We start from the raw sequence: 13,442 nt of genomic DNA on the forward strand, positions 1-13,442 counted from the left end.
ATGACTGAAAAAGAAAAGAATTTATCTGTCAGCATGTCCACACACACACACACACACAAGTGCAAAAAAAAAACAAAAAAAAAACGTATATAATATATGCATGTGTGTATCGTGTTTGTGTATGTATATTTTAATAAATTCTATTACATTGTTTTTATATTTTCCGTCATAACTAGTATACATTTATTTCCTATATATACTGTATACGATGCTCATTCATGACCTTTAGCCCATCCTCTGTGTGTGTGAGTGTGTTTGTATGCTGATCTCTAACTGTGGAGGGAACCTGTAGTAGCAGTAGACCCAGGAAGACAAGGTATGAGGTGGTGAAGTATGATCTTCGAACGTTGGGTCTCAAGAGGCAATGACTAATGACTGAGACCTCTGAAGATATGCCATGCTTAATACACGTCAAGCCAAGGAAAATTGTTGTTGTGGCTGATGCTGGTGTCACATAACTGGCACCTGTGCCAGTGTCATCTAAAAAACACCTTTCAAGAATTGGGCCTCATGGAGGCAATGTGGCCAATGCTGATGGCATGTAAAAAGCACCTTTTGAGCATTGGGCCTCACTGAGGCAATGACAAATGACCGAGACCTTTGGCAATATGCCGTGTTTGAGATGAGAAGACCCATTGAGCCAAGTGAATTTGTAGACATGGCAGATACTGGTATCATGCAACTGGCACTTAAAAGCACCCATTACACTCTGAGAGAGGTTGGCATTAGGAAGGGTATGCATCTGTAGAAACCACATCAGACTGAAGTCTGGTGCAGCCCTTCAGTCTACCAGCCCTGGTCAAGCCATCCAACCCATGCTAGCACTGACAACGGATGTTAAATGATGATGATGATGATATATATGCATACTGGGGTATCTCCTCTATAGTAAGAAGCCTGTTTCTGTACCTCTATCATACTTTAACTCCTCGCCTGGCACAACCTAGTACACTATGAAGTGGCTGGCATTATGAAAAGCATCCAGGTGGAGAAACCATGCAAAAGCAGACATTGGAGCTTGATGCAGTCCTCTGGCTTGCTAGCTATCCTGCCAAACTATCCAACTCACATCAGTATGGAAAACAGACATTGAATGATGATTTGTTTCGTTTTCCATTTGTGTCTTTTGTTGTTTGAAAGAATAGTTCATGTTCCATGTACTTGTGCTTCGTACTTTTTTGTTGTACACGTTCCATGATGTCTTGTGCCCACATATGCATATATATATATATATATATATATATATATATATATATATATATATACGTATAGATGTAAGTATGTACATATACGTAGGTATATATGCATATATATATATATATATATATATATATATATATATATATATATATATATATATATATATATATATATATATACGTATAGATGTATGTACATATACGTAGGTATATATGCATATATATATATATATATATATATATATATATATATATATATATATATATATATATTATTTATATTATTATATGATTGAATGCCATGCATCCTCTTCCAAGTAAGTTTTATCTTAATAATTCTGATGCACACTCTATACAATCTTTTTACTCTTTCGTTTTTCTCTCTTTTTCTCTCTCTTATTCTTTTGTCTCCTCTTCTCCCACTATTCTATCCTATTACTCTGTTACTCTCTCTCCCTTGCTCACGTGACTCCCATGTGACCATCAGCCATCTTTCTTTCTTTCTCTCCGTTATAGCTAGAACAAGGAAGACGTGTTCTTCTTTGTCTCCCGTCCTAGCTTGATTTACGCGTTCCCCACCACAACCTCATTTAGGCTTAGCAGCCCTTCCTGTTTGTGTTACCTACTTTGACCTCCCACAAATCCCAAATTTTATTTAATTTGCTTTGCGGGAGCAACTGTTTTATCGAAAGTGTATATTGTTGTTAAATGCTCAAAATACGAGACTAGAAAAACAGCCAACAACTGATGAAGGGACGTTCTTTATTATGTTTGTTTTGTTTTCCATTTGTGTCTTTCGTTGTTCGAAAGAATAGTTCATGTTCCATGTACTTGTGCTTCGTACTTTTTTGTTGTACATGTTTCATGACGTCCTGTGCCCACATATGCTTACATATGTATATATATATTATTTATATTATATATATATATATATATATATATATATATAAACTTTGGTAGCATCAAACATGGTTGATACTTTACAGACAAGGAGGTAAATTTTGGATGCAGAATAGCTGTAAGTATAGCTGAGAAAAACTGGGTATTTACCCATATAAGACAGAAAAAAAGTTGCCAGCAGGTGGCTACAAGAGCGAACTTGTACCCCTTAGATACTGGCTGAGTGCTCAACCATTAAGCTAAACAGCCCCAGATATATATATATATATATATATATATATATATATATATATATATATATAATAATAATAATATTAGGGATAAAAATCGAAAATTACAGGTAAAAACTCAATTAAAATCAATTTATGAAAATTAAAATTAAATTAAGTTTCACAGTATTAAATATATAGTTTTAGAGAAAAGAACCAAGGTTCATAAACTCATCGATGAAAATCCACTTTCACATATATGTGACAGTGGATTTTCCTCGATGAGCTCATGAACCTTGGTTCTTTCCCCTAAAACTATATATATATATATAATACAGGCATGGCTGTTTGCTTAAGAAGTTCAGGACTTCACTCTGGAACTAGGCATCTGGTCCCATCATGTGGATGCAGCTGATGTTCTATACAACAGCTGTGGATATCAACATCAAAAGAATTGCTAAACAAATACTGAGGAACAAGAGTGAGCATGTGTCTGTGTGTGTGTGTGTGTGTGCACACATACATTCATGTGCAAATGAGGCCGTATTTCTCCTCACTGTTCACAGTAAATAAAAGTCCCGATGTTCTTACATGTTGCAGTGTTTGCTTATAGCTCACTGCAAAACCATGTGTGAGTTTCTTGACATGTTGCCCGTTCTTTATAAAACAAAAGGCACGTTCAAACTGTTGTTTGTGTCCAGTTCTCTGTGTAAACATGTGTGGGATGTTGACTGTTTGATAGAGTAGTGGATTATTTTCTTGCTTGGAACAAGTAAAGGTTGGTGACAGGAAGGGCATCTGAATAGAGAAAATTCCACTGCAACAGTTTTATCATCATCAGCAACATTTTTATGAATTCAAGGCTCTTAAAAAGCAGATGTCAAAATGATGATGATGATTACGATGATCTACACGCGCGTGTGTGTGTGTGTGTGAAGGTCAGGACAACTCTATCAGCATGAAATCATACCAAGAAATGGTCAGTAATTCAATTGCATTAGAATAACATCACTTAACCTTTTTGTTACCATATTTCTGTTGAGGTGCTCTGTGTTTCTTTCAATTAATTTTAAATATAACTAAGAATTTAGTAAAATAACTTAGTTATCATTAAGTTAGTATTAGGAACATAAATTATGACTAAGGTTTGGTGGAAGATTTTAATTCAAAACTTTTGAAAACAAGACATTTGTACTACTAGAGCCAGAGGCAGTTTCAATCAGGTTGGTATCAAAAGGGTTAAGCATATATATATATATATATTATTCTTATATAAAAATGTTCTTCACTAACTTCAAAGTTTCAGCCAATTAAGCCATTGTCAGACTACCTGACAATGGCTTAACTGGCTGAAACATTGAAGTCACTATCAAGAACATTCTTGTATAGGAATAATTTGTACTCAATAAAAATATAGATTAATTTTAAATTGATGAATGTAAAATTGTTTTATTGTAAAAAGCACCATTTGAGTGTGGTTGATACCAGTCCCACTGGACTGGCTCCCATGCCAGTGGCATGTAAAATAGACCATGCGAACGTGGTCGATGCCGCCCGACTGGTCCTATGCTGGTGGCACATAAAAAGCACCATTCAAGCATGGTTGTTGCCAGTGCTGCCTGATTGACTCTTGTGCCAGTAGCATGTAACGAACACCATTTGAGCATGGTCAATGCCAGTACGGCCTGACTGGCCCCTGTGCTGGTGGCACATAAAAAGCACCCACTACACTCTCAGAGAGGTTGGTGTTAGGAAGGGCATCCAGCTGTAGAAACCTTGCCAGATGAGATTGGAGCCTGGTGCAGCCTTCTGGCTTGCCAGTCCTCAGTCAAACCATCCAACCCATGCCAGCATAGAAAGTGGACGTTAAACGATGATGATGGTGTAACTAATCATAAAAAACACACACACACTCACATACACAAATGGGTGCTTACATGTGTGTGTAATATACAAACACAAAAGTGACTATGAACTCAAAATAATAAACTTTTGGCCTACTGACAAATCCAAAATTATTACTACAGTGTTACTACATTATTTCAGTATTGCTATATTATAGCTACATTATTAGCTCAGATATTACTTTCAATTGCTGAGCAACAAACACTTGGCTGACCTCCAGATAACTCTAATCCTTCCAAGATAGAAGAAACATCATACAATTATAAAAATAATTGTTTCAACATAAGTCGCTCCAACCATTCTCAAGAAACAGGAAAGAAAGAAAAAAAAATTTTAATAAAAGTAATCCAATTTTGAGACCTTATAATTTTTAGGTCTGGTGTTGATCTCAATTTAAGTAGATGGGATAGAAATGACATATTGGATAGTAAATTATTATATCACACTGTGGTATCTATTTACAGCTAGGTAAACTGGATTGCTGACAGTTAAGTGTGTTGGTCATGGAGACAGTACAGTGAACCATACCACTATATTACAATTCCTTAAAGTATTCTCATGTTTCTGAAATTAGTTTGTGTTTTCTTTTTTCTCATCATCATCACCATATAACATCCATGTTTCATACTGGTATGGGTTAAACAGTTTGACAGTTCAAGGACTGAATCATGCTTCAATGTCTGCTTTAGTATGGTTTCTCCAGCTGGATATGCTTTCTAACACCACCCACTTTACAGAGTGTACCAGGAGCATTTTATTCTCTGATACTGACACTAGTTTGAATATACATGTGTGTGTGTGTGTGTAAATGAATGTGTGTATGCATTTGTGCTTACACATGTTAGCACTAATATATGCATGAGTTAGAACATACAATTCTTGCATGCACACGAGTACTTAAATGCATAAACATGCATTTGCACAGATAGGTTATTTTCATGAATGAATACCTGTTGTGTGCACTCAGTAACCCAGCTGTACTATCATATATGTGTTTTATACAAAGTTATACATACATTTAAAAACCATATATTTTAGATGTTTATGTGAAACAAAAAATAAAAAACAAAAGAAAAAAAAAAGAACTTGTAAAAACTGTTTACCTGAATGGATGTTAATATCGATGATACATCGTATGTTGGACTCCATCTATTCTGAAGTATATCCAAACATATGCTACCATCAGCGTAGACTAGCAGAAAAAATTAAAAGACAACTTTATATTGCAGTTATTAATTAATAGGTTGGTTATTTAATGAGAAAAACTGACTGGTAAAAATCAATTTCTTTCTCACATACATAGACAATTTCACAAAGAGGAAAAACTTTAGATGAAATTTGAAATTTTAGCATACATTTTATTATGCTCAATGGAGCATGAAAGACCAAGATATATCTGTTGGAATTTGGTCTTGGAGTAGGGAGAGATGAAAACTATCTTTAATTACTATTAAATGTCTAATTATATTCATTTGTTCAATATGTTTTCCCATGCTGGTTCAGATTTAGATGTAGAATTATTTCAGGCAGGATTTTGTAATCAAATGCTGTATCTATTTCCAACTTTTGCCTGTTTTTCAAGTAAGGAATTCTTTCTTTATTCTTGAGGTTTTCAAATTTGCAGCATAACTGGTAATAACTGCTAGTGACGAGTGAGGAATCTACAAACATTGACACACATCATCATGTACGCACACACACACACACACACACACTTGAAAGGTTACCTGCGGTCTTCATCTAACAAGTTCCCATGCAAGGCATTGATTTGGTCAGCCTGGGAAGTATTGTATAAGGTACTTACCATGGTGTTGCAAGGTGAAACTGAACTAAAAGTCACGGTTATGAATCAAACTTCTTGACCAGATAGGAAAAAATAAACACCAACAGGCATAGCAGTGTGGAAAGAAGGTAGCTTCCCAACTGCATGTCACCTTGGGCAAGTGTCTTCTACTATAACCTCAGGTCAACCAAAGCCTTGTGAGTGGATTTAGTAGATGGAAACTGAAAGAAGCCCGTTGTATGCCTATATCTACATGTATGTGTGTGTCTTTGTTTGTCCCCACCCCATCACTGCTTGACAATCAACGTTGGTGTGTTTACATCCCTACAACCTAGCAGTTCAGCAAAAGGGACTGATAAAGTAAGTACTAGGCTTAAGAATAAGTCCTGGAGTCGATTTATTCAACTAAAACCCTTCAAGGCAGTGCTCCAACATGACCATAATCAAATGACTGAAACAAGTAAAAGAAAGCACCTAGGTTAGGAGGTAGTGGCAAGGAAACACTGTACACATAAACATACATGTGTGTATACACACAGACACACTGGCAGTGAAAAACTGCCAGTGTCATTTCTCTGTTCAAAAAGGGTGACCGCCCGTCGCCTGTAAACCATCGTCCAGTCAGTCTTACAAACTGCATTGCCAAACTGAAGGAATCTTGTGTCAGAGAAACACTCTGGAATTCTCAAAGCCTTATCTGGCCCTCACAATTTGGATTTATCCCTAATTCCAACTGCTGTGATCAACTTATTGAGTTTCTTGAAGACATTACCTGGATCACTGATGGTAGCCCATAGGTCGATGTTGTTTACCTTGAGTTTGCTAAAGGTTTTAATTCTATGCCACACAAAAGACTTATGGAAAAACTCTCTGCAATGGGTGTAAAAGATGATCTCTATAACTGGTTGGAGTTCTTCATTCTCAGCCAAAAAGAGGTAGTCACAGTTCTAGGACAGCATTCTTCACCCTATGAGATGTCATCTGGTGTACTGCAAGGATCCATTCTTGGTCCCCTTTTGTTTGTTGCATACATTAATGACATAGATACCAACTTAAAGAATACCACAATGCTGAAATATGCAGATGACATCAAGCTGTACCTTGAACTAAAAAGGACAGATCCTGAACACTGCGCTGGACAAAGCACATCTCTAAAATTGTCAAGAAGGTTGAGGGTGTCTTGGCATCATTCAGCAAGACCTTTGTCAGCCACTCTCCAGCTGTCTATTTAAGGTTGTATATGGCTATGGTGCAGCCACACTTGGAATTTGCATCACCAGTCTGGAACCCCATCTTGCTCAGAACATTGACCTCCTGGAAACTGTTCAGAGATGTGAAATCAAGCAAATACCCTCCATCGGGTATCTACCATACTCTGAACACCTTGCTTCCCTGGGCACTGATACATTGAAGCTCTCTGACGTCTGGTAACTGACTTGGTAAACATCAACAAAATTATTAACCATCATGCCAACAACCACCTCGAGCACCTTTTTGAGCTCTGTGTGTCTAAGACATGTGGGCATGCCTACAAAGTCAGAAAACAGTACAGCTCCCATGACTTTCAGAAACATTTTTTCACACTCGGAATTCTTGAAGCATAGAACAAATTACATGCATCAGTTGTTAGTTGCCAAGACATTGCATCCTTTGAAACTTCCATGCTTCCTGAAATTCACCAACACTACACCTAATGTCCCCTCCTCCATACACATGCACATGTATATATCATAACACATACACTATTCACTTTCCTGACATTTGCACATGATTCTATATACTATACATGCAACTTTAATTTGAGCACTGCACACAATACTTTCATTATTATTATTATTATTTTTTATATACATCTATACATATGTCTGAGTAAGGAGGGATTGCACTAAACCTATTGGAATCAAATGCATTGTCTATTCGTCCTCTTATGCTGGCAACCACCACTCACTTTCCCTCAGATATCTCTCCATTAGCTAAACTTTACAATCATAACCACCACCACCACCCAATTTCATACTGCTAGCTACCACTCCCTCCACCTCTGGTCACTCATTACTGACATCCATCACTTTCTCTCTTTCACCAATGACCATTTCTACATATATATTATGCAATCTCTTTCCCCTTCGTGCCACTACTAATTCTCTTGTTGCATCATTTCTTCACTATTTCTCCATTTACCCTTCTTCCACACATCACCCACCATGTTTTCCTTTTCCTCCCTCTCATCTAGGTTCATCTTTATTCACCCTCTTCCTTCTATCCATTCAATTGGTCACACTGCTCCAAGTGAACGGAGACAGCAAACAGCAAAATGGACTCCACTACAAGACAATCTCACAAATGCATGATAAAGTTATGATAAATAGCATACAGTGCACTCTGTAAATTGCTTGATACTAGGAAAGCCAGATGTAGAAACCACACCAAAATTAAAACAAATGGGTGAAGCATGATTCCCCAACACATCTAAGAGAGGGGGAAGTCTGAAATAACCAATTCAAACTCAGTTATTGCCATCCAATCCAGCCCAGCATGGAAAGCAAACATGAATTGATGAAGCACATGTATCACACAGGTATCAACATTATATCATTACCATCTTCATCGTCTTTTAGTGTCTGTTTTCCATGCTGGCATGGGGTAGATGGTTTGACTGAAAGTGGTAAGCTGGAGAGTTATGCCAAGTTCCAGTTTGATTTAGGATGGTTCCAAGGGCTGGATGCCCATCCCAATGCCAACCACTCAAAGAGTGTCATGGGTGCTTTTATGTGCCACAACTATGATTTCACTTGTTCATCACCTCTGTGAAGCCCAATGTTCAAAGGGTGCATCTTACAAACCACCGGCACGGGTGCCAGTTACATGACACTGGCATCAACCACGACTACAATTTCACTTGGTTCGATGGCTCTTCTCAAGTACAGCATATCACCAAAGGTCTCAGTTGCTTGTCATTGTCATTTAAAGATCATGCTTCACTACCATGCTTCCCTCCACAGTTCAAGATTAGAGATTGGCACTTCTTTACACAACTGTCTTCATCCATATGCATCACAAGACCATACCAGCACAGTTGTCACTCTCTTGCACACCACATCTGATGCCTTTTATGTCCAACTTTTCTCTCAAGATGCTTACACTCTGTTGTACATGCACACTGCATTGCACATCCAGCAAAACATACTGGCTTCATCTCTACAAACCTACACATGTCCTCAGCAGGCATAGCCCATGTTTCACTGTCGTGTAGCATGGCTCTTTGCACACAGCCATCATACAATCTGCCTTTCACTCTGAGGGAGAGGCCCTTAGTTCGCAACAGAAGTAGGAGCTCTCTGAACTTTGCCCAGCCTAATATTATTCTAGCAGTTACACTCTCGGAGCATCCACCTCCACTACTGACTTGGTCACCTAGATAACAGAAACTATCAATTACTTCTAGCTTTCCCCCTAACAAAAGAGGGGGCATGATCAATGGTGAATATCAGTTCCTTGTGTGTGTGTGAAGGAAATATGAGTGGGTAAGGGAGGAGGACGTGATAAGTGGGGTGTACACAAAGGAGGGATGGCGAGCAGCATTGTAATAAACTTGTATGAATGAGTAATAGAGATGGTGTGAAGTGTGGAAAAGAGCTTAATAACAAAGGCAGAGATCAGCAGTATGTAGGAGTGGATGGGTGAGTGGATGGTTTTCTCTCTATCTCTCTCTCATATATATATATATATATATATATATATATATATATATATATATATATATATGAGAAAGAGAGAAACAAAGGAGTGTCAATGGCCAATATGAGACAGTGTTCAATAGTGGTATATTATATTAAGAAGACTAATGGAGGGATGGTTATTTGGAAGACAGGTTGTGAGGCAGCTTGAATGCAGGGATATAGACAAAATGATATGCTTTTAGGACATCTCTTTTTGTCGAGGCGGACAGGTCTCCTCAAACAATGAATCACAGTCATCTCACTCCTTTGCTATCTTTTCTGCAAGCTCAATATCCTGTAATTGGTCTTCACTACTTCTACTCACACCTTGCTAGGACTCCCTCTTCCACAGGCCACATCCACATTTAGTGATCAGCACTTTGTGCTACTGTACTCATCCATACTTACCACAGTCATCTCCCCTGGACATCACATCTGATGTCTCTTATGCCCAGTTTTACTCTCAATACATTTGCCCTTTTCCATATAAGCACACTGACATTGCACATCCAATGGAGCAGCTAATTTTCTTGTCTTTACATATCCTCTGCATTCACAGCTCACATTTCACTACCATGTAACATTGCTGTTTGTACACAAGTACCATACAATCTATCATTCATTCTGAGAGAAAGATAGTGGCTTTTGTTACCAACAGAGGTAATAGCTCTGAACATTCCCCCATTTTGTTCTTATTCTAGCAACTATGCTTTTAGAACATCCTACTCCACTGCAAATTAGGTCACTTAGGTAATAAGCTATCTACTATCTCTAGCTAACCTCCTGGGCATCTGAGAATTTCTATTTCTCACAGGTTCTTGTATCTATTGCTCTTGTGCATCTGTTACAAAAAAGTCCACTTTCTCCAAATTTTCCTGCAATTTCACTGCAACTTTTATATAACTGTAGTTTGCACTGAGTACGGAATATAGAATTTCTACCTACTCCTTCTCTACATATCGAGTGGGGTCATTTTCCTAATGGAGGAAGCATTCAGTTTGTTTTCCTATTTACTATAACTTTGGTCTTTGTCAAGTTAACTTTAAGGCCCTTTAATTCCAGGTTTTGCTTCCACATCTGAAATTTTTCTAATTCTATTACAGAATCAACTATAAGAACAAAGTCACCAGTATAAGAAGGTTCTCATGGGCACTCACTCTTTAACTCCTCTGTTGTGTTTTCCTATTGCCTTTTTGACTTTAATGTTCTACAACCATGTCACTCTCAATCTGGCTGAAACTTTTCTCCAGCCACAGATTTGATCTGTAGCCATTAGTAAGTTGTCTTGCATGACCTTCCGGTTGTCTTGTATGCTGTATGTCTATCTCCTCTTCCTTTTCAATTAATACTTAACTAGTACTTCTCTAAATTTCTGACTGTTCACTGAATTGTTAAGCTTCCATTTTCCAAAGTGGTTTGTATCTCTGTCCTAAGTCTGAAGTTACTAACCACTAGCCTATGTTCAGTTGTACATTCTTGACCAGGGAAAGACTGCATTTACAAGCATTTGCCTCTTCCTGTTTGTGGTGAGAATATAGTCAATCTGGCTTGTGTTCTACCAAATTCATAGGTGATTACATGCTGGAATTTAGTAGAAGAAAACTGTGCAGGAACCCATCGCATTACCATGCTCATATGACACGCACACATACACATTAGTGTCTCCCCTCTCTGAGCTTATATTTGCAAGAATATCTGTGCATATGTGGGGAGGGGATGTACAAGAAGTGTACTAGAATCACATGTAGGCTGACTGCAGATTATAGGAGTTGTTAGTTCTCACAGTACTGTTAAAGAAAAAAAAAAAATTCAATACTCAGAACATTTCTTTAACCTACATGACCTAATCAGCAGTGGAGAAGGGTAATCCGAAAGTGATCAGAATAAAGACAATGTGGAAAAAGTGGATGTACTAATACATCAGCTGACAACAACGATTTCTCTCTTCAAGGAAGTGGCAGATTGTATGTTGTTTGTGTATAAAGTGTGCTGCTTACATGGTTGTGAGACATGGGTATTGAATGAAGATGTGAGAAAATTGGATAGAAACGAAGCAACATAGTGGAGAAGAAATCAGTTGTAGTGTGCAAGAGAGACAACTGATTTGGTAGGGACATGTAATGCTCATGGAAGATGACAGAAGGATAAAGAAGAGGAAGAAGACACGAGCAGAGATGGTAAAGATTGATCTGAAGATGTCAAAAAGAGATCATCATCATCATCATCGTTTAACGTCCGCTTAAATGAGCAACCTGCCAATGGTTATATATTACTATATACCTGTCAACACAGTATATAGTAATATGTACTATATTATCTAGCCCATACCAGCATGGAAAACATGTAAAATTGTGATGAAAGGAGACAGAAAAAAGTTGTAACAGTACCCATAGGATTTGAGCACCATATCTGCTGTAAACCATATAACTGCTAACCACTATAACAAAGTGACATCACAACGTTATCTGTCCAAGTTAGAAAGCTTTACCTAAGATGCTTAAATTATATATATGTATTAGTTGAATAGAGTTAAAATACAGCCTGGTTTTCACATTTTTTATTAAAGCATTTTAACAAAATTAGCACTTTCATACATAGTGTACTCATCAGATTTCAAATGTATTTCACTGACAGTTGAGTTCTTGACAACTTTAATACCTCTTAGAACACTCCAGCCAGCTGGTTGGAGCATTCTAAGAGGTACTAAACACATTTGAAATCTGATGAGTACACTATGTATGAAAGTGCTAATTTTGTTAAAATACCATATTAAAAAACGTGAAAACCAGACTATGTTTTAACTTTATTCAACTAATATACACATTCACACAAATTCGAAACAATATATATATATATATATATATATATATATATATATATATATATATATATATATATATATATATTACACATAATCATCATCATTTATATAAAATGTACACAAATAGGATTGCCCAGATGGACAGCTGTATTTAGTTATAAATATTCAGTGTTAATATACTTATATTTTTATATTTTTGTAAATTTATGTTTTTATAATTTTATTTTAAATTAATCTGAGTAACTGATTTCAGAGGAGCAATGTTACTAAGGCACTAATGCTCCTAGAAAAGCATGAATGCCATAGTATTTCATGTGCACAAGCTTAATATTATTAACAATGTTTGCAGTGTCAAGTCTGAAAATAAAATTTAATACAATAAACACTTAAAACTACTTTAAAACATTCCAAATTCGAACCAGTTCTTTTACTAAGTATAACACATTCTATTTTACTGCACCCACACACCACATTAACCTTTTAACATTTAAATTGGCCATATCTGGCTCAAATATTCAACGTGTTTTATGTACAAACCAGGCAAGTCTGACCTCTCACACATACTCTAGAACGTCATCCTAAAAATATATCATTGACATCTAAAAGCTAAGAGATAAAATGCATGGCTAACTCAAAACAATGTGAATAAAAAAACATTACATTTGATACTAATTTTAATGCTAGTGGATTAAGCAGAAAAGACTTCAATTTTAGCAAGCTGTCATATACTGAACAGGTGTGAAATTTAACATCCACCCTCACACCTTATCAATCTTTCACATTTTATTACACCAAACTGCAGCTGAAGGATATTTATTTCATATTTTCATGAAAAATAATGTTCTCACAAACCACTTCCACTAGACATTTCCGGTTTATTATGACAACTAGCAATACCTATCAAAG

General features: G+C 36.8%; 1 protein-coding gene across 5 annotated transcripts in view; it reads right to left on the minus strand.

The window, feature by feature from the left end:
• Positions 1 to 13,442, minus strand: part of LOC106874636 (ubiquitin-conjugating enzyme E2-17 kDa) — an 82,217-nt gene that overhangs the window by 12,233 nt on the left and 56,542 nt on the right. For 3 of the 5 annotated variants that reach the window (XM_089364974.1, XM_089364975.1, XM_089364973.1), the window contains exons 4-5: positions 5,317 to 5,405; positions 1 to 4 (exon numbers count right to left, since the gene is read on the minus strand). The exon at positions 1 to 4 is cut by the window's left edge. In XM_089364974.1, coding sequence (XP_089221100.1) covers positions 1 to 4; positions 5,317 to 5,405 — 93 coding nt within the window. Of the gene's footprint in view, positions 5 to 2,655; positions 3,107 to 5,316; positions 5,406 to 13,442 lie in introns of those variants that run through there. The other 2 variants (XM_089364972.1, XM_089364976.1) reach the window with 2 other exon arrangements.

This window comes from Octopus bimaculoides, chromosome Z, assembly GCF_046866305.1.
Source record: "Octopus bimaculoides isolate indiv1 chromosome Z, ASM4686630v1, whole genome shotgun sequence".
NCBI classification, from domain to species: Eukaryota; Metazoa; Mollusca; class Cephalopoda; order Octopoda; family Octopodidae; genus Octopus; species Octopus bimaculoides.